At 35.8% G+C, this 25,826-nt stretch overlaps 1 protein-coding gene across 1 annotated transcript in view; it reads left to right on the top strand.

Moving 5' to 3' along the window:
• The first annotated feature begins 7 nt into the window (after positions 1 to 7).
• LOC115433185 (rho GTPase-activating protein 6) overlaps positions 8 to 25,826 on the top strand; it is a 300,107-nt gene continuing 274,288 nt past the window's right edge. Inside the window, exons 1-2 of the mRNA XM_030154467.1 lie at positions 8 to 192; positions 4,195 to 4,734. Of these exons, the coding sequence (XP_030010327.1) occupies positions 4,255 to 4,734 (480 nt within the window). The 5' untranslated portion in view covers positions 8 to 192; positions 4,195 to 4,254. The remainder of the gene's footprint in view (positions 193 to 4,194; positions 4,735 to 25,826) is intronic.

Raw genomic sequence — 25,826 nt, 5'->3', positions numbered from 1 at the left:
CTCCTATTTTCATCACGCTGTCTGTCTATGCGTGACCTTCTGCCTGTCTGGTTATTATGTCTGGATACCTCAATTAAAATTTGCTAAATTGTTGTTGAAACTATAGTCGTACACGCAGCTTTAAAAAGCCATGCCTTCTATGAATGGATTCTGCAGGATCAGATGTTATCATCCGCTCGGCATCATCTGGAGGTAATTTCACTTTTATTCCTAAAGACCTAGAGCAGGGGTGTCAAACATGCGGCCCGGGGGCCAAAACCGGCCCGACAAAGGTTCCGGTCCGGTCTGTGGGATGAATTTGAAAAGCACAAAAATGACACTTAAGATATTAACAATCAAGGATGTCGAACTCGTTTTTGTTCAGGTTTCACATACAGAAAAACATAATCTCGACTAAAATAATAGCATAATAACCTATAAATAATGACTCCAAATTTTCTTAGTTTAATGCGAAAAACACAATATTACACACTCAAAAATAGAGGTACGAGATCAGAACATTTAAGTACCTGTAAGTACATTTTTTAAGAATGTTCTCTCAAAAGTACAATATTGGTCTTTAGGAGGCCAGAACTGCACCTTTAGACTCTGAAAAAGGGTCCAAAGTTATGAAAAGTACAAATTTGTATTTCTATAAGGTACCCTGCAGCATTAAAAAATGGGTGTAGACCATGAGAATAGGCTAGGAGAACTGAACAGTAGGACTAATTATAGTTCAAACATTAGGCTTGACATCTTATTTATTATATATCAGTTGCATTGTCCAATTTTTTTAACCTGCCTTTTATTTTTTAATCTGCTTTATTGCTTGTTTTATACTCTCCTGTTTTACTGTTTTACTGTACTTGAGTGCCAAGAAAGGCGCCAATATATAAAATGTATTATTATTATTATTATTGTTATTATTATTATTATTATTATTATTATTATTATACTGTAATTACTCTATATTATATGTAATAATAATTTGTGTTTTAATTTAATAGCCCAGTTAGCTCAATGATAATAGCCTAATAGATTATTTAGCTTATTAGAACCTCAGATTATCGCCATAATGTTTTATCAAGTTTTCATTCACACTTCCATGTCTTGATGTCGTAGCTTGCCTATGTTTTTTTTTTTTTTTCCTCAATTAGGCCACCGGTTCAAACTTTAAACATCATGGTATTATTAACTATATGAGAGTTTTCTTTCTATGTAAAGTATTTAAGGTACAAAAATGGACCATTTTGAAATGGTACAGAAATGTCTGTCAAAAAAGTACACCCCCAGCGACAAGCATTTGTACCCTTTTAAGTACAAGCTGGTACCTCTGTTTTTGAGAGTGTATTACACTTATAAATAATGACAACTCCAAATTTTTGTCTTTTTTTTTTTAGTGTAAAAATTTACATTAAATTATGAAAATATTAACATTTACAAACTGTCCTTTAACCCTTTCATGCACACTGGTCACTCCAGTGGACAGTTATTCTACAGCTGTTCTCTTGTATATTCATGGATTTTGTTGTTCTTTTTGGGTTTTTTTGAGTTTTTTTTCCCGAAACATATCTTTATTGAAGTTTTAAGACACTACATATCTTTTCTGACATGAATTGGTAACATTATGTAGATCTCTCCTGAGCATAAACCCCCAGAATCACAAGCCCTCCCCATAGTTTTCACACAATTTATCAGAAAATACATGTTTCTGTGTGTCAAAAATTAAACGTGTGGTGTCCAGCTGAGGGGACATTTTTGCAACTTCATGAAAAATAGGTTCATAAGATTTTTTTTTTTTTTTTTTCTTTTTTTTTTTCTATATTTTTTAAATTTTTAAAATTATTTTTATTTTATTTGTTTTTTATTTATTTTTCTGAAGAAAATTGCATGTTTTTTTCATGCCTAAAGAGGAATAAAAACACTCAGGAAAAAAATTTGATTAAGGTTCTCATAATTCGTGCATGAAAGGGTTAAATGATGAAAATATTAACATTTACAAACTGTCCTTTAACAATAAAATGTGAAAAACCTGACATTTTGAAAGTGAAATTTTAACACTATTCTTCTTGTTATTAAATATTTTGTGCCTTTGTGGATCCAGTTTGTAATATGTTTGTATAAATGGTAAGTTGAGGTGTAATATTGTTAAAATTGCACTTATTTTTCTCAAGAAATTTCATTTTTTTTCAAGTCATTCACATAATTTTTGTATGGATAGTTGGTAAATGCAAAAAACATAATATTACATTACACTTATAAATAATGACAGCTCCAAATTTTTGTCTTTGTTTTAGTGTAAAAACTTACATTAAATGATGAAAATACTAACATTTACAAACTGCCCTTTAACAATAAAATGTGAAAAACCTGACATTTTGACAGTGAAAATGTAACACTATTCTTCTTGTTATTAAATATTTTGTGCCTTTGTGGATCCAATTCGTAATATGTTTGTATAAATGGTAAGTTGAGGTGTAATATTGTTGAAATTGCACTTATTTTTCTCAAGAAATTTCTTTTTTTTTTCAAGTCATTCACATCATTTTTGTATGGATAGTTAGTAAATGTATATATATTTCATAATTAAATTTTATTTGCACTAAAACAAAGTGAAAAATTTGGACTTGGCTTTTTTTTTTATTATTTTTTTTTTTACAGGTTCTTATGCTGTTATTTTACTGGTCTGGCCCACTTTTGATTTCATAGTTTTCACAGTATATCAGTAAATACACATTTCTTGGCTTCAAAAATTAAACGCATCGTATCCATTTGAGTGGACATTTGTGTAACTCCATGAAAAATAGGTTCATAAAAAGCTGTCAATCGCATTTTTTTTTTTTTTTTCATGCTTAAAGAGGACTAAAAACAGGGAGGGAGGGGGGGCGTTAATGATTAAGGTTCTCATAATTCATGCATGAAAGGGTTAACAATAAAATGTGAAAAACCTGACATTTTGACAGTGAAAATGTAACACTATTCTTCTTGTTATTAAATATTTTGTGCCTTTGTGGATCCAATTCGTAATATGTTTGTATAAATGGTAAGTTGAGGTGTAATATTGTTGAAATTGCACTTATTTTTCTCAAGAAATTTCTTTTTTTTTTCAAGTCATTCACATCATTTTTGTATGGATAGTTAGTAAATGTATATATATTTCATAATTAAATTTTATTTGCACTAAAACAAAATGAAAAAGTTGGAGTTGGCATTTTTTTTACAGGTTCTTATGCTGTTATTTTACTGGTCTGGCCCACTTTTTATTTCATAGTTTTCACAGTATATCAGTAAATACACATTTCTTGGCTTCAAAAATTAAACGCATCGTATCCATTTGAGTGGACATTTGTGTAACTCCATGAAAAATAGGTTCATAAAAAGCTGTCAATCGCATTTTTTTTTTTTTTTTTCATGCTTAAAGAGGACTAAAAACAGGGAGGGAGGGGGGGTGTTAATGATTAAGGTTCTCATAATTCATGCATGAAAGGGTTAACAATAAAATGTGAAAAACCTGACATTTTGAAAGTGAAAATGTAACACTATTCTTCTTGTTATTAAATATTTTGTGCCTTTGTGGATCCAATTCGTAATATGTTTGTATAAATGGTAAGTTGAGGTGTAATATTGTTGAAATTGCACTTATTTTTCTCAAGAAATTTCTTTTTTTTTTCAAGTCATTCACATCATTTTTGTATGGATAGTTAGTAAATGTATATATATTTCATAATTAAATTTTATTTGCACTAAAACAAAGTGAAAAATTTGGACTTGGCTTTTTTTTTATTATTTTTTTTTTTACAGGTTCTTATGCTGTTATTTTACTGGTCTGGCCCACTTGAGATCAATTTGGGCTTAATGTGGCCCCTGAACTAAAATGAGTTTGACACCCCTGACCTAGAGGGGATATGAAGTTAACTCTTCTAATGTGAGCAGGTCCAGAGATTTGAAACACAAACATTTACAACAACAACAACAAAAAAAAAAAAAAAAAAAAAAAAAAAAGGGCACAACTCTTCTATTCTATCCCCCCTCCCACACTGGTGCGCGCACACGCTCGCACCGTCTCCTCAGTCCACTTCAGTTTGGGAATGTTTAACGCGCACATGTACACCGGACTTGCGCGTAAACTCCTCTTTTACGCAGCGTCTGCAGGGGAATGCGTACTCCAAATTTTCCCCACTCTCACAGCGCTTAAGTTGTGTTTTGTGTTCGCAGGGGAGCTGTAGAAAGACGCATCAAACAGAGCTGATGTGAGATCTGGAAAACTGTGGAGACATGTCTTCCGCCCAAGGACTTCTCAACAGCGTCTTCTCCTGCTCCTCTCCCGCGTCCAAAGCCATAACCAAACGGAGGCTACGCCAAACCCGGAGCCTGGACCCTGCCATCATAAGGCACTGCGGCACCGGGAACGAGGGACCAAGTGGCGCACCGGTCTCGGATGAAGGTGCGTCACCGGAGCGCACGGCTGGGAAACCAGCTTTACGCGCGAAGACTCTGGCTTTAAAAGAACCCATTACCCCGTCTCTTTCCTCTCCTTCCATACCTCTGGATGTTTCTCCTTCCTCAAACTTTCACTTTGACTATGACATAGTGAAGCGTGCCAAAAGGAATACCACAGGGGATTTACCATTTCTGGTGAGAGGACCCGGTGGTGCGTCTTCTGGGAGCACCGGTACGCTTTTTTCCCCTCGGAGGTGGCTTCAGCGCAAAGTTCAGCCGTCCAGCTCTCACGCTTACGTCGTGTGGAAGTCAGAGGTAAATATCTGGTATTATTTTGTCCAAATCTAGCAGCTGTATAAACAAGAATCCGAGTTGTTTTCATTGCGCATCAGTTCATTTTGGCAGACCAGAGGACAAATGTGAAGATGATGATATTGGAAAGTTGAAGATGTTTGGGGTCATCTTTGTGTTAGATGTTTTTGGTTTTTACTTAAATGGTACATAAGTGGTTGGCGCTGCGTCTGGGGAGGTTTCACACCTCACACTGAAGTTCTCCAGGGAAACCTTCATGCGTGTCTGAAGGTGAAATGTTCAGATGGTGTTTCGACTTTAAATCCTTAGCTGGGCTTTTATGTTCATGCAGGCTTCAAATTATGTGTGAATGAGTGTATGAAATCCTTACCAAAACATACTTGGGTGACTTATTTTTAGCATGGGAGGGGGGGGGGGGGGGGGGGTTTATAGGCTGCATAGTTGGCACAACTCCACATGCACTGATGGAAAGGTACGATAATTTCCCTGGTTGTTTTGTAGACTTAAGTCCTTTCCTCTTGTGTTTTGTCTTATGCTGCTGTATATATATATATAAGTGTGTGTGTGTGTGTGTGTGTGTGTGTGTGTGTGTGTGTGTGTGTGTGTGTATGTGTGTGTTTACATGCACAGCAAAAATTGGAGAGTTGAATCAACTCCCACAGAGTTGATTTTGTAACTCAAACCAATATATATATATTTTTTGTTTGTTTGTTTGTTTTTTTAAGTCCAAAGTACCAAAGATCAGCCTTTAAACTCTTAATATGTAGTGTGATATTTTTCAGATACACAGTAAAAATTGGAGAGTTGAATCAACTCCCACAGAGTTGATTTCAACTCTTTTTCAGAGTTTATATAGGTCCACACTTTACAGTTAAATTAACATTTTCATTGGAGTTAATTCTTTAACACTATGCCAGAGTTGCCTTTTTAACTCAGAAACCTGAGTTAACTTAACACTGACTGAGTTAACTCCCAACACTCACCAGAGTTCATAAATGGTAAATGCACTGAACTTATATAGTGCATTTTCTACACCTTCATGGTGCCCAAAGCGCTTTACAATTCCTCACATTCACACACACTCATACGGTGACATCAGTGTCTTGCTCAAGGACACTTCAACACATGGATAGTCGGAGCCAGGATTCGAACCGCCGACCCTTTGGTCATTGGACGACCTGCAGCCACCCTTCATAATCTCACCGACCTGGGAATAAATGAACCCATATGGATTTATTATTTACACTCTCAGAGTTTCTCCTTTAACTCAAACAGAGTTAAATTAACACCATGAAAGTAACAAAAATAACACTCATTTTACTTCATTTTCACTCTGAAAGTAGTGTTAATTTTAATCATTAAAAAAAGTGAATCCATTAAAATGACTTCAAATTCAATATGAACAGGATGATTCAAAGAAAGCTGATGCATTTTTTTTTTTTTAAATTCATTTTTCCTCTTTTTTCTCTCTGACAGTGACAGTCTGATAGAAATTGCACAGGTTCACCTGGTTTGAAATGCAGGGGCCAGGCAAATTAACACTGGAGAGAAGCAAAACAACACTTCTCCTGAGTTAATTTCCACAGGCTTGACTAACTCTTTTCATTAACCCCAACTCTGAGTGACATTTAACTCACAGTGAGTTCAAACTACACTTTGAGAGTGAAAATTGACTCTGAAATGTTTAACCCTGAAATTTCAACTCTCCAGTTTTTGTTGTTTCTAAGTGTGTGTATGTGTGTGTGCTTGTGTGTGTGTTTACATACAAGTGAAGTGTGTTGATCTGAGGGTTTTAAGGACACATGGCCAGTGGTTTGGTTCTCACGACTGGGAAGCGGTCACAGGGTCAAACCCATGTGGCCCTTGAACAGCTCTCCCATCATTTCCTATTACAAAGAACAGCTCCTGCTCTCTGTCCCCGTTTCATCCTCTCTTTCCTCCCTCTCTTCCTCTTTGAGATGCAGAGAGGCTCTCGCTCACAGACTTTTCCCACCACTGTTCCACTATTTTCCATGTTGTTTTTTTTCCCCCCACTGCCACAGACCACAGAGGATAACATGAGGCCATCAGTTTGGAGTCATTACTATAATCTGGACCGTGAAGTTATTGCACCTAAGAGTGTTTGAAAAATACCGAGCCAAGAATGTTGCTGGTCTGTTGGGATGTTTCACACACTGCTGGGTGTGAAGAAACGTTTTTATATTAAGTGTAAAGTCTGTGTTTTTATTGGAGTTATGGATGTAGTTAGCGGCCAGTGGGGATGAATGATATGGACAAAAATGTACATATCAGTCAGTACACAGCAAAAACTGGAGAGTTGAAATTTCAGGGTTAAACATTTGAGAGTCAATTTTCACTCTCAAAGTGTAGTTTGAACTCACTGTGAGTTAAATGTCACTCAGAGTTGGGGTTAATGAAAAGAGTTAGTCAAGCCTGTGGAAATTAACTCAGCAGAAGTGTTGTTTTGTGTCTCTCCAGTGTAAATTTGCCTGGCCCCTGCATTTCAAACTAGGTGAACCTGTGCAATTTCTATCAGACTGTCACTGTCAGAGAGAAAAAAGAGGAAAAATTATTAAAAAAAATAAAAATAAAATAAAATAAAATAAAATAAAATAAAAAAGCATCCGCTTTCTTTGAATCATCCTGTTCACATTGAATTTTAAGTCGTTTTTAATGGATTCACTTTTTTTATGATTAAAATTAACACTACTTTCAGAGTGAAAATAAAGTAAAATGAGTGTTATTTTTGTTACTTTCATGGTGTTAATTTAACTCTGTTTGAGTTAAAGGAGAAACTCTGACAGTGTAAATAATAAATCCATATGGGTTCATTTAACCCAGGTCGGTGAGATTATGAAGGGTGGCTGTGGCTCAGTTGGTAGAGCGGGTCGTCCAATGACCAAAGGGTTGGCGGTTCAAATCCTGACTCCGACTATCCATGTGTCGAAGTTACCTTGAGCAAGACACTGATGTCACTGTATGAGTGTGTGTGAATGTGAGGAATTGTAAAGCGCTTTGCGCACCATGAAGGTGTAGAAAATGCACTATATAAGTTCAGTCCATCTACCATTTATGAACTCTGGTGAGTGTTGGGAGTTAAATCAGTCAGTGTTAAGTTAACTCAGGTTTCTGAGTTAAAAAGGCAACTCTGGCATAGTGTTAAATAGTTAACTTCAATGAAAATGTTAATTTAACTCTGTAAAGTGTGGATCCATATAAACTCTGAAAAAGAGTTCAAGTCAACTCTGTGGGAGTTGATTCAACTCTCCAATTTTTGCTGTGTATCTGAAAAATATCACACTACATATTAAGAGTTTAAAGGCTGATCTTTGGTACTTTGGACTTAAAAAAACAAACAAACAAACAAACAAAAAAAAAACACTGGCTTGAGTTACTCAATTAAGTACCGTTCTATCACGTATGAACTCCAAGAGGAAAAAATACCATCAAATCAGTCATGACTTTTTTAGTCAAACACATTCTGACTGAATTACACAGAAGAAGAACACTGGACTGATCACAGGTATCTCAGTGGAACATCATAGACCTATGAGCATTTTCTCATATTTTAAAAAGGAAAATATGTGTGTCTGTGTTTATGTGTATATATGTGCCTGTATGTGTATTATAGTCATCACATAATACACTGTAAGCCCGGAATTTGTATTTACTAAAATGCTTTAATTACAATGCACTTAAATGATTTAAGTTTTATGATGTTACTATAAAATGTTCAGTATATTCTACTAATTTGTAGACATAGTTGAAAGTATGAAAAAGTTGAAGTTGAATGGATTTAAATCACTAAGTTTTAGTCATGACCACACCTTTTTATCTTTGCATTGCATTGTGGGTATTGGGCATGTTGTTGAAAATGTGTTATTTTTCTGTGCAGGGGTTCAGCGGGGTTGTGGTGCTAGTGTTAATTTGGATTTAATGTGTGTATGGCAGTGTTTATTGGCCTTCTTGTGTTTGTTTTTGTATTTTTGTAGAGCTGCACCATGAGTCAGAGCCAGAGGAAGAACAATGACTTTACTGTTCATCTAAGAGTATTATTGTACAATAGAAATCTTAATATTTTGTTAAATTAAAAGCATTTTTCTACTGGCAAATGACACTGAACTAACTTCCATTCATGCTACAATGTATTAAGTTGAATAATTTCAAAATTATATTGGTCAGGAATAGGATTTTGAGTTTGATTAACTTTAAAAAAGTTGTTTAATCAATCATAAATTAATCTGGCTGCAATTGAGAAAATTAGTCAGTGTAACCTAAAATACTGAGTTGAATGGTTGGATAGTGGGGTTGATTTTACAGCAGATTTAAAGTACAAATAACTTGTCTTTTAGTGTTTTCTACTTAATAGTTTAAGTTCAATACTTTTAGCATTAAAGTTGAACCTACTTAAACCAATTGATTAGTCGATCGTTACTCAAATCATTTAAGTGCAATCACTTGCCTCAAATTTTTTGAGTAAACTCTACTTATCCGGGCTTACAGTGTACATCCACTGTTAGCACTACAAACATTACCAGCAGGTTAGTGACTGAAAAGGCACAGGCAGAAGCAGAATGCTTATATTAACGTCTGTCCTACATAACAAGTTAAGCTACCCAGCGTTTAATATAGGAAAAAGAAAAGAAAAAAATGCAAACAAACAAACAAGAAAAAACATAAAGAAGTGAAACTAAACCAGAAAAACAGAAAATATAACCAACCAGATTAATGGTAATTTAATGTAGAGTAGAAAATAAATGATTTACTTATTAATTATTAGATCTGAATAATAGTAACCTTCAAAAATTGCCCTACATACCTTTAATAAAAAAAATTTAAAAAAAAAGAATTAATGATTGATGGATTGTTTATTTTATTTTGAATATATCATAACATAACATATCATAACATAAAAAGAAAAGAAAACATATTCTAAAAGGAGCAGGATGACGTTTATCTTATATACTCCCGCCCCCTTACCCCATCCTTCTACTTTAAATTCCCACGTCAGATCCCATTAGTAACTCAACAGATCCTACACATATCAGATTAAATTGTGACAGAACACAAACACAAAAATATTATACATATCAAAAATAGACTCTGTCCATTACGCAACAGTGTTACACATCAAAATAAACTCTGTCCATTTCTTAGCAGTAATACACATATCAAAAATAAACTCTGTCCCTTTCATAACAATAATAGACCTATCAAAAACAAAAATAAACATAAATGACAGATAGACATAGTTGTAAATCGTATGTGTGGATGGGTTTGGGGCGAGTGCTTTGCTTTACTCTGTAAATCTCTTTGAATTAACCCTTTCATGCACTGTCCACTCCAGTGGACAGTTCTTCTCCAGCTGTTCTCTTGTGTATTAATGGGTTTTGTTGTTTTAGTTCCATATCAGCCAAAACAGTGGACGCTTATGCACCATCCCATACACTGTAATTCAGATCATTACTATAACTTTGCTGTTCTTGATAAACCTGATCTGCAGTAACATGTTTGAGTGTAAATTAATTGTTATTTGTTAGACAAGAAGGTTTTTTTTTTGCATATTATCTCCATGAAGTGAGTAATTACTAGCATTAGAATATGTTAAAATGTGAGAAGACATCAGATTAGCAGCATTAAAAATGTTTTTATTTCATTGTTTTCATATCACTTTCTGATATTGGGTTTTAAACACATGTTTCTTTACTTCAAAAATTAAAAGCATGGATATATTTTTTGACTCCATAGAAAAAAAAACTCCATCGCATTGTGTTTTTTCATGGCTAAACACTGAAGAAAAAAATCTTGACTAAGGTTCTCATAATTCGTGCATGAAAGGGTTAAATATAGGTCTTTAAAAAAAGAAAGGGAAGAAGTGTGGGGAAAAAAAGGAGATAAAACTAATACAAAACAAATAACAGGATGAAAATTACATTATAGGTGCAACAAGATAGAAACAAGGTAATGAAATGAAAACAACATAAAAGATTTATCGAGATCAAAGTGATCAACAACACGAAAACAACATGACATGTTGAAAATGACATAAAAGACGAAACCATGTGAAAACAATGTGATACAATGAAAACAAGATCAAAGATGAAACATAAAAGATGTAACGAGATGAAAGTAGCGTAACACAAATATAACAATGTAAGAGATGAAACCGGGTGAAAACAGTGTAACGAGATGAAGAACGACATAACAGACGGAACAGTACAAAAACAATACAACTCAACAAAAACAAGGTAAAAGATTAAAAAAAAAACAACATAACAAAATGACAGAACAGAGAAGAAAACATGTAACACAATGAAAACAATGGAACAAAACTAAATATGATGTAACAAGATAAAAACAATGTATAAAATAAACACATAGATCAAAATAATGTAAACGATACATGACAGAACACAAAAACACACCTGACATCTTGGATTTTTGTAATTTACAACTTATTTTACTCATTTTGTGTTTTGAACATGACTCTTAACATTCACACAAACATTTTCTGACATAAGATTCGAAAGGCACATATGGAAGAATGAGTCAAATTTTATGAAACATCAAAACACCGAAAGGTTTTTTTACTGGAAGTGCAGTAAATGAATCGTTGAGTGTGTGTTTATGGCGACCTGTACTATGCCTTTTAAAGGAAGGTGCTGCGGATCTAGAGATGGGAGGGTTTACATAAAAAGCCGTTTTGGACATTTTTACGGGCGTGTGATTGCTTAACAGCTTTTTTTCACTTGCCAGGTTGTTGATGGTGAAAGAGCGATGATGCATCAGAAAGCGCTGCCTTGCGTGTTATTACAGGGTTTTTGTTGAGAGATTGTCCATGATCTTGCAGAATAGCATGAGATGAAAAGCAGCGGCGGTTTTTAAAGCAACGCTGACATACTGGAATTTGTAAAATCAGCATCAGAAACTCAGAATGAACTTACACAGTCTTTATATATCACCCACAATGCTTTGCTCATACACAAAAGCCCAGAGAGGAAACAGCGGTCGACTAATTTAATACTGGCTGTGTATGGGGCGCCTGAATGTTGACATTGTAACTGCTATTTTTAGAAGCGCTTATCCTAAATGCTCTACAAGAGAGAGTAAGTGAGGAAATTCCACTATCAGAGGCCCACAATTGACTAAATTTATAACACATTTTAAGCAGCTTTGTCCCGTCTTCCTGACAGGTTTTATTTACACGCTTGAGTGGAAATGTTTCCATTGCATTTGCGGACTGAGCTGGAACAGGGCCGTCCTAACAGCATTATGGGCCCCCGGGCAAAGCAGTGTACTGGGGCCCCTACGATAACTACTCACAGGAATTATTATTGGTTTGAAGTCAGTGGTCTTCAGGATGCTATTTTCCATTCACATAAATGAAAGCCAGTTCCAACGATGCTGCCCCGTTGTGCTACGAAGCAGATTTTTTAAAATATTTATTTTATTTTGGAGTTTTCAGTTATGTTAAAACACAAAAACAAAGGCTTCGATGTGTGTAACAAGTAATTAATTAATTAACTAGCCAGTCCTTACTTACAGAAAGAGGGGCAGAAGCAGAGGATAGTCACTGGTATACAGATATAATCGTTAGTCCAATCTAACTTCCTCCAAGTATGCGAGAAACGGAGTCCAAGCACTACGAAGCAGATTTTTTTAAACAAGTTTCAGTCTTGAAAAAGAATGTTCCCCTGTACAGTGGGTCACCATCATGCATAATCATGAGTGCATTTTCAACATTCAGGAATTTGAAATTGTCGGGAATAATTTTTCAGTACAAATTCTTGTACAAAATAAAAATAAATCTGTAAAAAAAATAAATAAATAAAAAATAAAAAAAAAGATTAAAACAAGTACAAAATTGTAAAAAAAAAAATCTGTAAAAAAAAGATGGAAAAATTTTACTAATTTTTTTTTATCTGTAAAATGATTTTAAATTTTTTGTAGAAATCAATAACATTTTTATGAAAAAACAAAAAATTGATATATTTAAAAAAGTTTGACAAATTTTAGTACAAAATAAAAACAATTTGTAAAAAAAAAAAAAAAAAAAAAAAGACTAAAAGACTGATAAATTTTGCTTCAAAATAAAAAAATCTGTAAAAAAAAAAAAAAAAAAAAAGTTAGTTTAAAATAATAAAATCTTTATCAAGTGACTGAAAAATTCCAATACAAAATAATAATCGCAATTATCTGACATTTTCGTTATTAAGATGCAACAAATGTGTCAGGATCTGTGCCTGTGTGACTCTCAGCTCCTCTTTTTCATAATCATCATTATCATCATCAGATTCACCTGCTGGCGCTGCGTGGCTGCAGCCAATTACCTCCAGCCTATTTAAGGCTTTGGTTTGCAGCCATGCAGCGCTGGTCCATTTCTCTCCTTCATCTCCATAACCCGGACATTTTTCCATCTTCTCTACGGACTCTGTCTCAGGTTTTGTGTGTTTTTTTTTTTCTATGGACTCTTATTTAGCTCTTGTGTTAGGTTTTCTGTTGTGTTGTTTTCAGTTTTTGGTTAAATAAACTTGTTATTTTTTCCCTTCAGTACCGTGCACTTGAGTCCTCTCTTTTCCCTCGTTGTGACAGAATGGACCAGCCATACCTGGACTCAGCCGGTACTGAAGGGACCTGTTTTTTCGTTTCTCCGTGTTTTAGTTTTTTATTCCAGGCGTTCCCATGTCATGTGGGGCCCCGGACCATGTTGAGTCCGGGCTCTCCTCCCGTGTTGTTTTTTCCGGTGCGTTTCTGTCTCTCGTCTGTTTCCGCCTCGTGTTTCCAGCGCCCTAATCCTTGTGGGGACCTGGGCCTTCGTGGGGTCCGGGTTCTTCTCTTGTGTCTTTTCCTTCGTGTGTCTAATGATTTCAGTGAAGTTCATTAGTTCTGATCTGTCTGTCCATGTTTGTTTGTTCGGCTTGTTTTATTTCGTTCCTCCCTGTTTCTCTCTGTCCGTGTGTGCCGTTTTCTGAGTGTATTTCTCTGTGAGCGTATTTTTTCAATCAATCATTCCTTTTTGTTCATTTCTGTTAGATTTTTTTTTTTTCTCTTGTATTTCTGCTAGATTCTGTTTGTCTTTTCCCTGTTTGTCCTTCAGCTCTGTTTCTTGCAGTTCATGTTCTTCAGTTCCATTTTATTGTTCTCATCAGTTCAGTTCTGTAGATTGTCCCTCTGCCTGTCCGTGTCTCTGTGTCTGTCTGTCCGTGTCTCTCTGCTTGGCCTAGTTCCCTTTTCCTTAGTACTACCTGGAGGCTAGTACGCCGTCTGGTAGTTTCCCCTCCTTGAAGTCCGGTTCCGGCCGCGCAGCGTTCCTGAAGTCTGATTCCGTCTGTTCGCGCAGCGTTTTTAAAGTCTGTTCCTGTCTGTTCCTGAAGTCCGGTTCCGTCCGTCCGCGCAGCGTTCCTGTTTCCCCATCTCGGCCTCGCTCTTTGTGACTCCCCGTCTCGGTCTCCCTCTCCGTAGCCCTGTCTGTCCAGTCTCAGAGTCCGTAGCCCTGTCTGTCCAGTCTCAGAGTCCGTAGTCCTGTCTGTCCAGTCTCAGAGTCCGTAGTCCTGTCAGTTCAGTCTCAGTCAGCCCGAGTCATGGGTCCAGCCATAGTCCAATTCCAGTCGATGTCTGTAGTCCAGTCATTGTCCGGTCTGTCTTGTCTCAGTTAGAGTCACTAGTCCAGCCATATTCAGTTCCAGTCAATGTCCTAAATCCAGCTAGAGTCCTGTCTGCCACAGCCCTGGAGGTCCACGAACCAGGGGATTTTTCTATGTCCTGTTTTGGAGGGGTTTTCACGTCCTGGTCAGGAGGTTTCTCCATGGTCTGGTCTGGAGGGGCTACATCATCCTGGTCTGGAGGTTTTCCACGTCCTGGTCCGGAGGTCTGTCCTGAGGTGCTTCGGCCGTCTTCCCGGAGGCTCTTCACGCCGTCCCACCGGGAGGTGCTTCAGCCGGTCTCCCCTGTGGTTCTTCATGCCCCTTTTGCCAGGATCCCCTCTACATTCCAGGATGCCCTAGTCTTCTTTGGGGGCTTTTTCGCATCTCTGGGGACGTCAGGATGCCGTCCCTTGAGGGGGGGGTCCTGTCAGGATCTGTGCCTGTGTGACTCTCAGCTCCTCCTTTTCATAATCATCATTATCATCATCAGATTCACCTGCTGGCGCTGCGTGGCTGCAGCCAATTACCTCCAGCCTATTTAAGGCTTTGGTTTGCAGCCATGCAGCGCTGGTCCATTTCTCTCCTTCATCTCCATAACCCGGACATTTTTCCATCTTCTCTACGGACTCTGTCTCAGGTTTTGTGTGTTTTTTTTTTTCTATGGACTCTTATTTAGCTCTTGTGTTAGGTTTTCTGTTGTGTTGTTTTCATTTTTTGGTTAAATAAACTTATTTTTTCCCTTCAGTACCGTGCACTTGAGTCTTCTCTTTTCCCTCGTTGTGACAAAATGTCACAATTCTGCATCCCGGGAGAACCGGTAGGAAAAGAATATTTACTTCCCTAAACAATGTATGTGCATGCGTGGTCACGTCAGGACCTCATTTGCACATGTGGGTCACTTCAGGGTCGCATTCAGTTCATACTCAAAACTGATAGAAGTTTCATGTGTAACATGAACGAGCAAACAAAAAAATCAGATTTCACCAAAACCCCAGAATTGTGCATTAAGACCTGCTGTCTGAACGTAGCCTTAGACACATGCATAGGCGTCTTGTTAAACTCATTATATCAAAATTAAGCTCCCATATACTAATAAAGTAAATACATTTAATTAAAGTACATTAATACCTTCTTAGTAACTTCTGAAAGAGTGGAAATATTTTTTTGCATGGTAACATTCTTAACACTCTCCAATAATTAATCACAAATGTCCCCATATGACTCGTAGCCCCTTAAATAGTAAGGGAAACATCCATAAATCAGCTTGTAAAGCAGATTTCAAACCGCTGCTGTCATGTTTATTTAATGAGAACTCATGCTTTTGCTTCCAGCGTCCATGTTTCCTGCATGTTCGCTGTTGCTCCGTCTATGAACCGTGTCAGCTGCAGTGTCGACACGGGTCATGCGGCTCGATGCCAGCTGTCCGCAGATGTGTTTCTCACCAAAAGCGGTTCGCATTTATTAGTTTATAACAACACTGTCACATGTGATCTTGGTTGGAAATCAAGCAAGAAAAATAATCTCAACCATTAGAAGACTTGAAACACATTATGATTTTAGATTTTGTTATCACCTTTAACCCATAAAGACCCAGTTCTACTTCTGTGTCAGTTCCCAAAATGCATTTTTCTCTCTATTTTATCCTTTCTTAAGTGATTTATCACCATTTATTATAATATTATCCTCTGTATTTTGCATTTTTCACTGTAAATTGTGTATTTTCCTTTAAAAAAAAAAAGATATTCATGAAAATTCAGAGTAAATTCAAAGTTATTACATCAAAAAGAGAAAAAAAGAGAAAACTGAAGAAAAAATGACTGGTTCAGCAAATGCATCAATAATGGAACATAAAATAAATGTCTTCATCCACTGTCATTGATCCATCTCCATGGGTTTTATTGGTGAATCAATGTTATAGAGCAGGGGCCACATTCAGCCTAATTCGATCTCAAGCAAGCCAAACCATTAAAATAACAGCATAAAAACCTATAAATAAGGACAACTCCATGTTTTTCTCTTCATTTTAGTGCAAAAGAAGCATTAAATTATGAAAATATTTACATTTATAAACTATCTTTTCACCAAAAAGATGTGAATAACCAGAAAAAAAATGTAATTTCTTAAGAAAAATAGTCTAAATTTTAACAATATTATGCCTCAGTTTATCACTTGTACCTGTGCATTACACACAATGTTACACAAACATAATGTTGTTGAAATTCTGAAGTTTGGAACGTGGAACTAAAACTAGACTTCCATACATTTCCTGAAGGAAATGTAACCCATGTGCCTGCCTCTTGCCGGATCGGTGGACTTGTGCAATGTAATGAATGTGTGTGTCAGTGTTTGTGGACTGACGTCACCACAGACTTTCTGTAGACCTGTATTCAGATGAGAAGCCCCTCCCACAGTCTGAGAAGCCCCTCCCACAGTCTGTGTCAGTCCTGTTAAAGCAGTGTTTAAATAGACTCCTTTAATTGAATACTTCCATGTGTGTGTCTGTGATCCCAGGTGAGCTCATTCATTTCATATAGAGAATTTATAGGAAGTTTTTCAGCTTTATTATATTTATATAAAGTAAAGAAGGAGCTGAGCCGAGAGGCAAAGCTCTCGATTTACCGGTCAATCTACGTTCCTACCCTCACCTATGGTCATGAGCTTTGGGTCATGACCGAAAGGACAAGATCCCGGATACAAGCGGTCAAAATGAGTTTCCTCCGTCGGGTGGCTGGGCGCACCCTTAGGGATAGGGGGAGGAGCTCAGTCACCAGGGAGGAGCTCGGAGTAGAGCCGCTGCTCTTCCGCGTTGAGAGGGGCCAGCTGAGGTGGCTCGGGCATCTGTTTCGGATGCCTCCTGGACGCCTCCCTGGGGAGGTGTTCCGGGCATGTCCCACCGGGAGGAGACCTCGGGGAAGACCCAGGACACGTTGGAGAGACTATGTCTGTGGGCTGGCCTGGGAACACCTCGGGGTCCCCCCGGAAGAGCTGAAGAAGTGTCTGGGGAGAGGGAAGTCTGGGCATCCCTGCTTAGACTGTTACCCCCGCGACCCGGCCCCGGATAAGCGGAAGATAATGGATGGATGGATTATATTTATATATTTTTTTATATTTATTTTTATTGCATTCATTATTTATTATTTAGATGTATTTTTCATTGTACTGTATCTTTATTAGTGTATCTGTTTTTGTGGTGCCTTAATTATCTTAATTGTCTGCAGCTGTGACACACAGACCACATGTGCCGTTACCATGACAACGAGCAGCGCAGCCACTGAGGACACAGACACAAACATGCTCATCTATGACTGAAACACTGAAACAGCTCCTGAACAGCTGCTAATTATGGGAAAACCGTAAATGACAGGTGAAAACTAATATGATCATGAGCATCAGACAGACCTGGGGAACACACAGATGTGTTTATTTTGTCCGTACTGTTAAAAATGACGGACTTATGTCAGTGTAAAAACAGTTATCTCACCAGGAGCACAGCGATCCGTTTAACACTGATTTGTACTACTTTGAATAGGAGCTGAGAAGGGATCTGCCTCTAAACTAGTGCCTGTCATTTCACTTTAGAAAAAGCTAGGTCTTCAAACATGGGTTCATTTGAAGCCCAGGAACCGTGGCTGCATTTGTGGAAAAGATCATTCAGCTCCTGTCTATCATTTGGCCGGGAGGGTGAGTTGTTCAGAAAATTTTCAGGTGAATTTTCGTTGCTCCTCCACACTAGGTGATGACATCACCCACTCTAGCAGATCAGATTTTCACTCAACCCAGGGGTTTTTGAAGACTCACCTATCGAAAACCGTAAACCCCATTCTCATACCACAGACATTTTTGGAGAGATGACAAAAATGCCTGTGTTTTAAAGTTTAGATGAAGTCTGTAGGTGAAAGTATGGCGAAGCAGTAGTGGTCAGAAAACAGACAACTTTTTTGTCACTCCCTTTGAAAATGAATGGTGTTTTTTTTCGCATTTTTGTGCGAAAACCGTAAGTGATATCATTACCACGTGACCACACAGATAATCTTTGGGCCAAAGCTGAACATTTCTCCGTTCACAGAATAATTTTAGCACGAATCGTTTGGGAATGGTACCCACTTGAAAATGGTCCAATTCATTTCGGATGGAGAAATTTGACCGGTTTTTCGCAATTTTAATGAAATCCGTGCATCGGAATGTCAAGCCAATAACATAGCACAGCTTTCGAGACCAGGCTGCACATTTTTGTAATAACATGTTTTGGTCTATTTCCAACGGTCTGCGCCACATTTTTTGTCAAAGTTTTTTATATAAGTCATAAGTCGTAATAAATATGACGAACAATAGTCACTGCAAGCACACGGGGAATAAGAATGTCTACAATATTATGTGTCAACTTATTGACACAACTTACAAATCGGATCTACAAATCCACAAAACATTTAGTAACAGACAGAATATTGTTAAAATTGTACTTCATTACCTCCGCCAAGGAGGTTATGTTTTTGCCAGGGTTTGTTTGTTTGTTTGTCTGTTTGTCTGTCCGTTAGTGTGCAACATAACCCAAAAAGTTATGGACAGATTTTGATGAAATTTTCAGGGTTTGTTGGAAATGGGATAAGGAAGAAATGATTAAATTTTGGTGGTGATCGGGGGTGGGGGGGCCCACGGGGGGGGCCCATTTCCAACAAACCCTGAAAATTTAATCAAAATCTTTCCATAACTTTTTCAGTTATTTTGCACACTAACGGACAGACAAACACACAGACAAACAAACAAACAAACAAACAAACAAACAAACCCTGGCAAAAACATAACCTCCTTGGCATGGGGGGGGCCCATAGGGGGGGCCACTGATCAGCCTTGGCGGAGGTCTGCGCTCTCCGAGTGCTTCTAGTTTGTCTGTTTGTTTGTTTGTCTGTCCGTTAGTGTGCAACATAACTCAAAAAGTTATGGACAGATTTGGATGAAAATTTCAGGGTTTGTTGGAAATGGGATAAGGAAGAAATGATTAAATTTTGATGGTGATCGGGGGTGGGGGGGCCCACGGGGGGGGGGGGGGCGCAGACCAGAAAATATCATCAAAATCTGTCCATAACTTTTTGAGTTATGTTGCACACTAACGGACAGACAAACAGACAGACAGACAGACAAACAAACCCTGGCAAAAACATAACCTCCTTGGTGTGGGGGGGGGGGGCACTGATCAGCCTTGGCGGAGGTCTGCGCTCTCCGAGTGCTTCTAGTTTTCAAGTTGTTGACATTTTATTGTAAGGGTTATTAGACTATTATTTGACTTTAGATCACACTGGGTTCAAACCAGTTCAACACCTTTGACCGTTCATATCTTCAGTGTAATTTTTGCAATCCATAAAATCGTGCCGTGGGCCAGATTGGAACCTTTGGAGGGCCGGTTTTGGCCCACGGGCCGCATGTTTGACACCTGTGTTGTAGAAGATGACGGTGTTTCCACGGTAACTACGGAGCCTCTGAACGTCCAAAGGGGTCATATCTGATGAGCATGGAAAAACGACAAACTGTATTTTACACCAATTATTTACATGTATTGATAGGAGTAGTGAGTCAACAGGTATTAAACAGTTTAGATCAGTAGATGCAGTTGGTCGCCAGTGAATGTTTGGGTCGTTATGGATTAAGACATACTCTGCTTCAGGTTGAATTTATTAGTTATTAACTTATGAAGTCTGAGAATGTTGAGCATGGGTTGCTGGGGCGACAGTGAGCACTGAGGCTGGTTGTGTTTTCACTACAGCGGATTGAAAGGAATCCAGTTGTCTAGATCAGTACATAGATAGAAATAAGGCTTAACTTTATGGCCAAAAACGTCATCATGGTAATCATGATGAACTTCAAATCATTATTTTTGAAAGAAATCCGTTATTCATCATTTTAAGCTACAAAAGCCAGGCAAAAGATGTCAAATGGGAGAAAATAGCAAAAATAATTGAACTAGACTGAACTGTTTCTGACAAGTTGAAGCGAATTGTTAACCTCATAGCATAACTGTCTAAGTTACATAATATATGGACAAAAGTATTGGGACACGTGGAATTCAGGTGTTTCTTTTCTAACAGGTCTGGCATACAAAACAATAATAACAAATATCATAATGCAGTTTTATATTGTGATAAATATCATATTGATTATTTATATTGATGTTTATATGTCAAATCAGCATGAACAAGACTTCTTACAGTTTAACCCTTTCATGCACGAATTATGAGAACCTTAATCAAAAATTTTTCCTGAGCGTTTTTATTCCTCTTTAGGTATGAAAACAACAATGCGATTGAAAATTTTCTTCTGAAAAACAAACAAACAGACAAATAAATAAACATAAAAAAATAATAATGAAAACAAAAATTCTTATCAACCTATTTTTCATGAAGTTGCAAAAATGTCCACTCAGCTGGACACCACACGTTTAATTTTTGACGCACAGAAACATGTATTTACTGATAAATTGTGTGAAAACTATGGGGAGGGCTTGTGATTCCGGGGGTTTATCCTCAGGAGAGATCTACATAATGTTACCAATTCATGTCAGAAAAGATATGTAGTGTCTTAAAACTTTAATAAAGCTATGTGTTAAAAACAAAAAAAGAAAAAAAAAAAATCCATGAATATACTAGAGAACAGCTGTAGAATAGCTGTCCACTGTAGTGACCAGTATGCATGAAAGGGTTAAACCATGATGTGTCCCAATATTTTTGTCTATATAGTTTATAAATATCAATATTTCCATAAAGTTTAATGGGAGATTTTTCTTCGTAAAGATGAGATGTGAAGAAAGTTGATAAGTTAGTTGTGGAAAAAAAAATATTATTTACAGTCAGAGTATGAAAAATATTTTAGAAATTTCAAGGTAGAACATTTAAAAACATAGTCATAAAAAAAAAAAAAAAAAAAAGAATGTTGTGAGAAATGAAGTAAAGATAAGATAAGATAAAGATATTTATCCCAGTATAAAACTAAAATATAATATTTGTCATTATTGTTTTGTATCCCAGACCCCTTGTTAGAAAAGAAACACCTGAATTCAAAGTGTCCCAATACTTTTGTCCATGTAGTGTATGACTTTCTAGCGACTATGCTATGACGCTAATGATATGTGAAAAGTGGAAAAAACATGCGTGCAAATTATGAGCTGGTTTGTTGTGAGTAATTGAGGCTCAGTTGTGTTACCAGTAAGTAAATGGTTCTAATAAACAGAACAGAAGAAGATGAGGAATCAGTTACTGTCGATGAGAAACAGGAAGAATTCAGTCTGTTCATCATTTTCACACTTTCTATGATTATGAAACTAATAATAATAATAATAATAATAATAATAATAATAATAATAATAATAATAATAATAATAATAATAATAATATTTATTTATTTATTTAGTTGTTTTTAATTGTGTGGCTTTTTAATCTGTTCTTGTATTTTATTCTTTTATTTGGGTTATATTTATTCTTCTGTATAGCACTTTTTTCTTTTTTGTACAGTTTCTATGTCTTTAAATCTATTCTGTATTTTATTCTTCTATTTTGGTTTTAATTATTCTTCTGTACTTGATCTTCTTGGTCCGCTGCAGTTGTTTTAAAGTGCTTTACAAATAAAGTTGGATTGGATAATAATGTAGAGGAGCCAAAAAGACATAAATGGTGTAATAATCCGACAAAATGAGCATGATACAAAACACGGAAGAAGCTGAAGGTGATGAAGAAGTCGCAAAAAGACGAAAATGTTGTAAAAGAGGAGACAGAGACTAAAATAATGTAAAATATTTCTAAAAAAAAAGTCATAAAAAGGAAGCAAGTACAATCTGATTTGCTGATTTTCATCAGAACAAAACGATAAATAAGTGTATTTTCAGTTTTGACTCATTCAGATGAAGACCGTAAAACATTTTCTAAGCGTTTTCGGTAACAGTGTAAGCAGAGTGAAGACAAAAGACAAACCTAAACTGGACATTCTCATGACTCAGTGTCAGTATTGTTTTACTGACAAGTGTTTTCAGTCTAAATGATCATTTTCAGTCGCACTTTCCTTTAGTTTTTAATTAGCACTGATTAGCAGATTTAAGTCTTTGCATCCCATCTAGAAAAGAATAGAATCAAGTGGAAAATAATAGAATAGAATAGAATAGAATAGAATAGAGCAAATTAGAATCAAATAGAATAGAGCAGAATAGAGTAGAATCAAACAGAACAGCATAGAGCAGAGTAGAATAGAATAGAATAGAATAGAATTTAGCAGAGCAGAGTAGAATCAAATAGAATAGAATAGAATTTAGCAGAGCAGAGTAGAATCAAATAGAATAGAATAGAATAGAATTTAGCAGAACAGAGTAGAATCAAATAGAATAGAATAGAGTAAAATCAAATAGAATAGAAAAGAAAAGAATGGAATAGAGTAGAATCAAATAGAATAGAATAGAAAAGAGTAGAATACAGTAGAATACAGTAGAATACAGTAGAGTAAAATCAAACAGAATAGAATAGAATCAAACATAATAGAATAGAATCAAATAGAATAGAAAAGAAAAGAATCGAATAGAGTAGAATCAAATAGAATAGAATAGAATAAAAAAGAGTAGAATACAGTAGAGTAAAATCAAACAGAATAGAATAGAATCAAAAAGAATAGAATAGAATAGAATAGAATAGAATAGAATAGAACTGAGCAGAGCAGAGTTAAATCAAATAGAATAGAATAGAATAGAAAAGAGTAGAAAAGAATAAAATACAGTAGAGTAAAATCAAATAGAATAGAATAGAGTAGAATCAAATAGAAAAGAAAAGAATAGATCAGATCTTTATTGTTACTGTTGCAGGAACAGTGAACATTCATTTAACAGCTCCGTTCTGTTGAGCAGCAAAAACAATTAGTGCAAAAAAATATGAAAAAACATCACACAAAATACTGAAAAATATAAGCAACGTACGAAAGCTACAAGAGAAAATATTAAATATACATATGCTACTGAAGTACTACAAAAACTAGAACTAGGTTTCTATTATATTTCTAGTACATTCTGGCCATATGTTCCTCTGTTGGCTGTCACTGTTGAGAAATACTTAAAATGAACAAATGTGTATATTCACATTTCTTCATTTTTCTGTTTTCTTTGTCGGTGTGGAAACAAAGTATCATGAACTTGTGAACCTCACTGAAATGCATTTTGCCTTCCCTCCCTAATTTCCTCCCTATGTTCCCTCAAAGTGAGGGGGCTGCGTTAGAGAAATAAGACCTTGAAGTGTTGACATCACTGGAATCTGTACTCATATGCACTAATACATACACTAAATATGCACAGTGAAACAGGACGCAGCGTGACGGAAACACAGGAAACTGAAAAAATGAGTGAAGAACAGGTGGATTTTTAATTTTTTTGCATCTATTCAGCATCTTAACTCTTTAACCCCCGAGACAATATTCCAATGAAACAAGTTTCTTAGACTGTTTCAGTGTCATAAAAGCTGCTGTGAGTATGTGTTTGTGTTCCTTTTCCTCAGTGGTTTTGTTTTACTGTGTTTTAGGGTCAAAACAGGTGGAATAACAGAAAAAGACAAAGAGAAGAATTAAAATTTGACAGATTTTTACTGAATAAGACACTCAGAATGTACATTAATAAGAGATTTAGGATGTTGAACATGAACTGTGAACTGGAACGCACCTGTAATTGTTTATTTCAGTTTATTTATTTATTTATTTTTATTTAATTTTGTTCTTTTAATTCATTTAGTTGATTTTAGTTGATATTTATTAATTTGCTGTAAATTTTGTTGATTATTTTTGCTATTTTTTATTATTATCATTATTATTATTATTATTATTTTGTTCATTTTCAGTCTTTTTTTTTTTCTTGCTAATTCTCATTCTTATGTTGATTATTCTTGTTTAATTTCTTACATTTATGAACTATTGTGGTAACTTTTGTTGATTCATTTGCATTTTTTTTTTTAAATCATTAGAATTTTTTAATACCTGGTTGAACTGAATGTCCAATCATCTAACGTTTCTGGATAGTGGTGGTTCATACTGTAAATAACCGGATGGAAAGAACTGTCCCACTTTGTCCAAGGCTGTGTTTACTGGGTGAAAAAAGACAGATAGCTAATGTATCAAACGAAAAATTTTCTGTTATCGTGGTTGGGGTTTCAGCAGCAGTCAGGATTATTCTTAAACACTGGAAAACACCTAAAGCCCCACAGTTTAACCCTTTTATGCATAATTATGAGAACCTTAAGCAAGATTTTTTTTCCTGAGTGTTTTTATTCCTATTTAGGCATGAAAAAAACAATGTGATTGATGTTTTTTTTTTTGGTTTTTTTTTTAATGAATCTATTTTTCACAGAGTTAAAAAAATGTCCACTCAGCTGGACAGCATGTGTTTAATTTTTCAAGCTCAGAAACATACATTTACTGACATACTGTGTGAAAACTATGAAATAAAAACATTTTTAACCTCCTGAGACCCAGCAATGCATTTTTGTCCTCTGTACGGGACAGAAGTTTGACAGTTTTACTTGTTGCCCATTGCAAACAACATTCCATTAAAATAAATAAATAAATAATATAAATAAATAAATAAATTTAAAAACTGTGTCTGACAAAACAAACAAACAAACAAAAAAACCTGTTGCATTATGCGGTTTCCAATCAAGACAATTGCTTAATGGAAAAAAAAAGCTAAAATTTTCATTTTCCTGGGTCTCAGGAGGTTAATGCTGCTAATCTGATGTTTTCTCAGATTTTAACATACTATAACACTGCCTATTACTCACTCAGATAACATGCAAAAAAAAAAAAAATATATATATATATATATATATACATACATATATATATATATATATATATATATATATATATATATATATATATATATATATATATATACAGGGTGGGGAAGCAAAATTTACAATGAACATTTAGTTGTTTTTTCTCAGCAGGCACTTCGTCAATTGTTTTGAAACCAAACATATATTGATGTCATAATCATACCTAACACTATTATCCATACCTGTTCAGAAACTTTTGCCCATATGAGTAATCAGGAAAGCAAACGTCAAAGAGTGTGTGATTTGCTGAATGCACTCGTCACACCAAAGGAGATTTCAGAAATAGTTGGAGTGTCCATAAAGACTGTTTATAATGGAAAGAAGAGAATGACTATGAGCAAAACTATTACCAGAAAGTCTGGAAGATACTATTAAAGAAGAATGGGAGAAGTTGTCACCCGAATATTTGAGGAACACTTGCGCAAGTTTCAGGAAGCGTGCGAAGGCAGTTATTGAGAAAGAAGGAGGACACATAGAATAAAAACATTTTCCATTATGTAAATTTTCTTGTGACAAATAAATTCTCATGACTTTCAATAAACTAATTGGTCATACACTGTCTTTCAATCCCTGCCTCAAAATATTGTAAATTTTGCTTCCCCACCCTGTA

Source organism: Sphaeramia orbicularis, chromosome 2 (assembly GCF_902148855.1).
Source record: "Sphaeramia orbicularis chromosome 2, fSphaOr1.1, whole genome shotgun sequence".
NCBI lineage: Eukaryota > Metazoa > Chordata > Actinopteri > Kurtiformes > Apogonidae > Sphaeramia > Sphaeramia orbicularis.
Note: the sequence above shows the minus strand (reverse complement) of the source record. Positions and strands in the feature narration are given on the sequence as shown.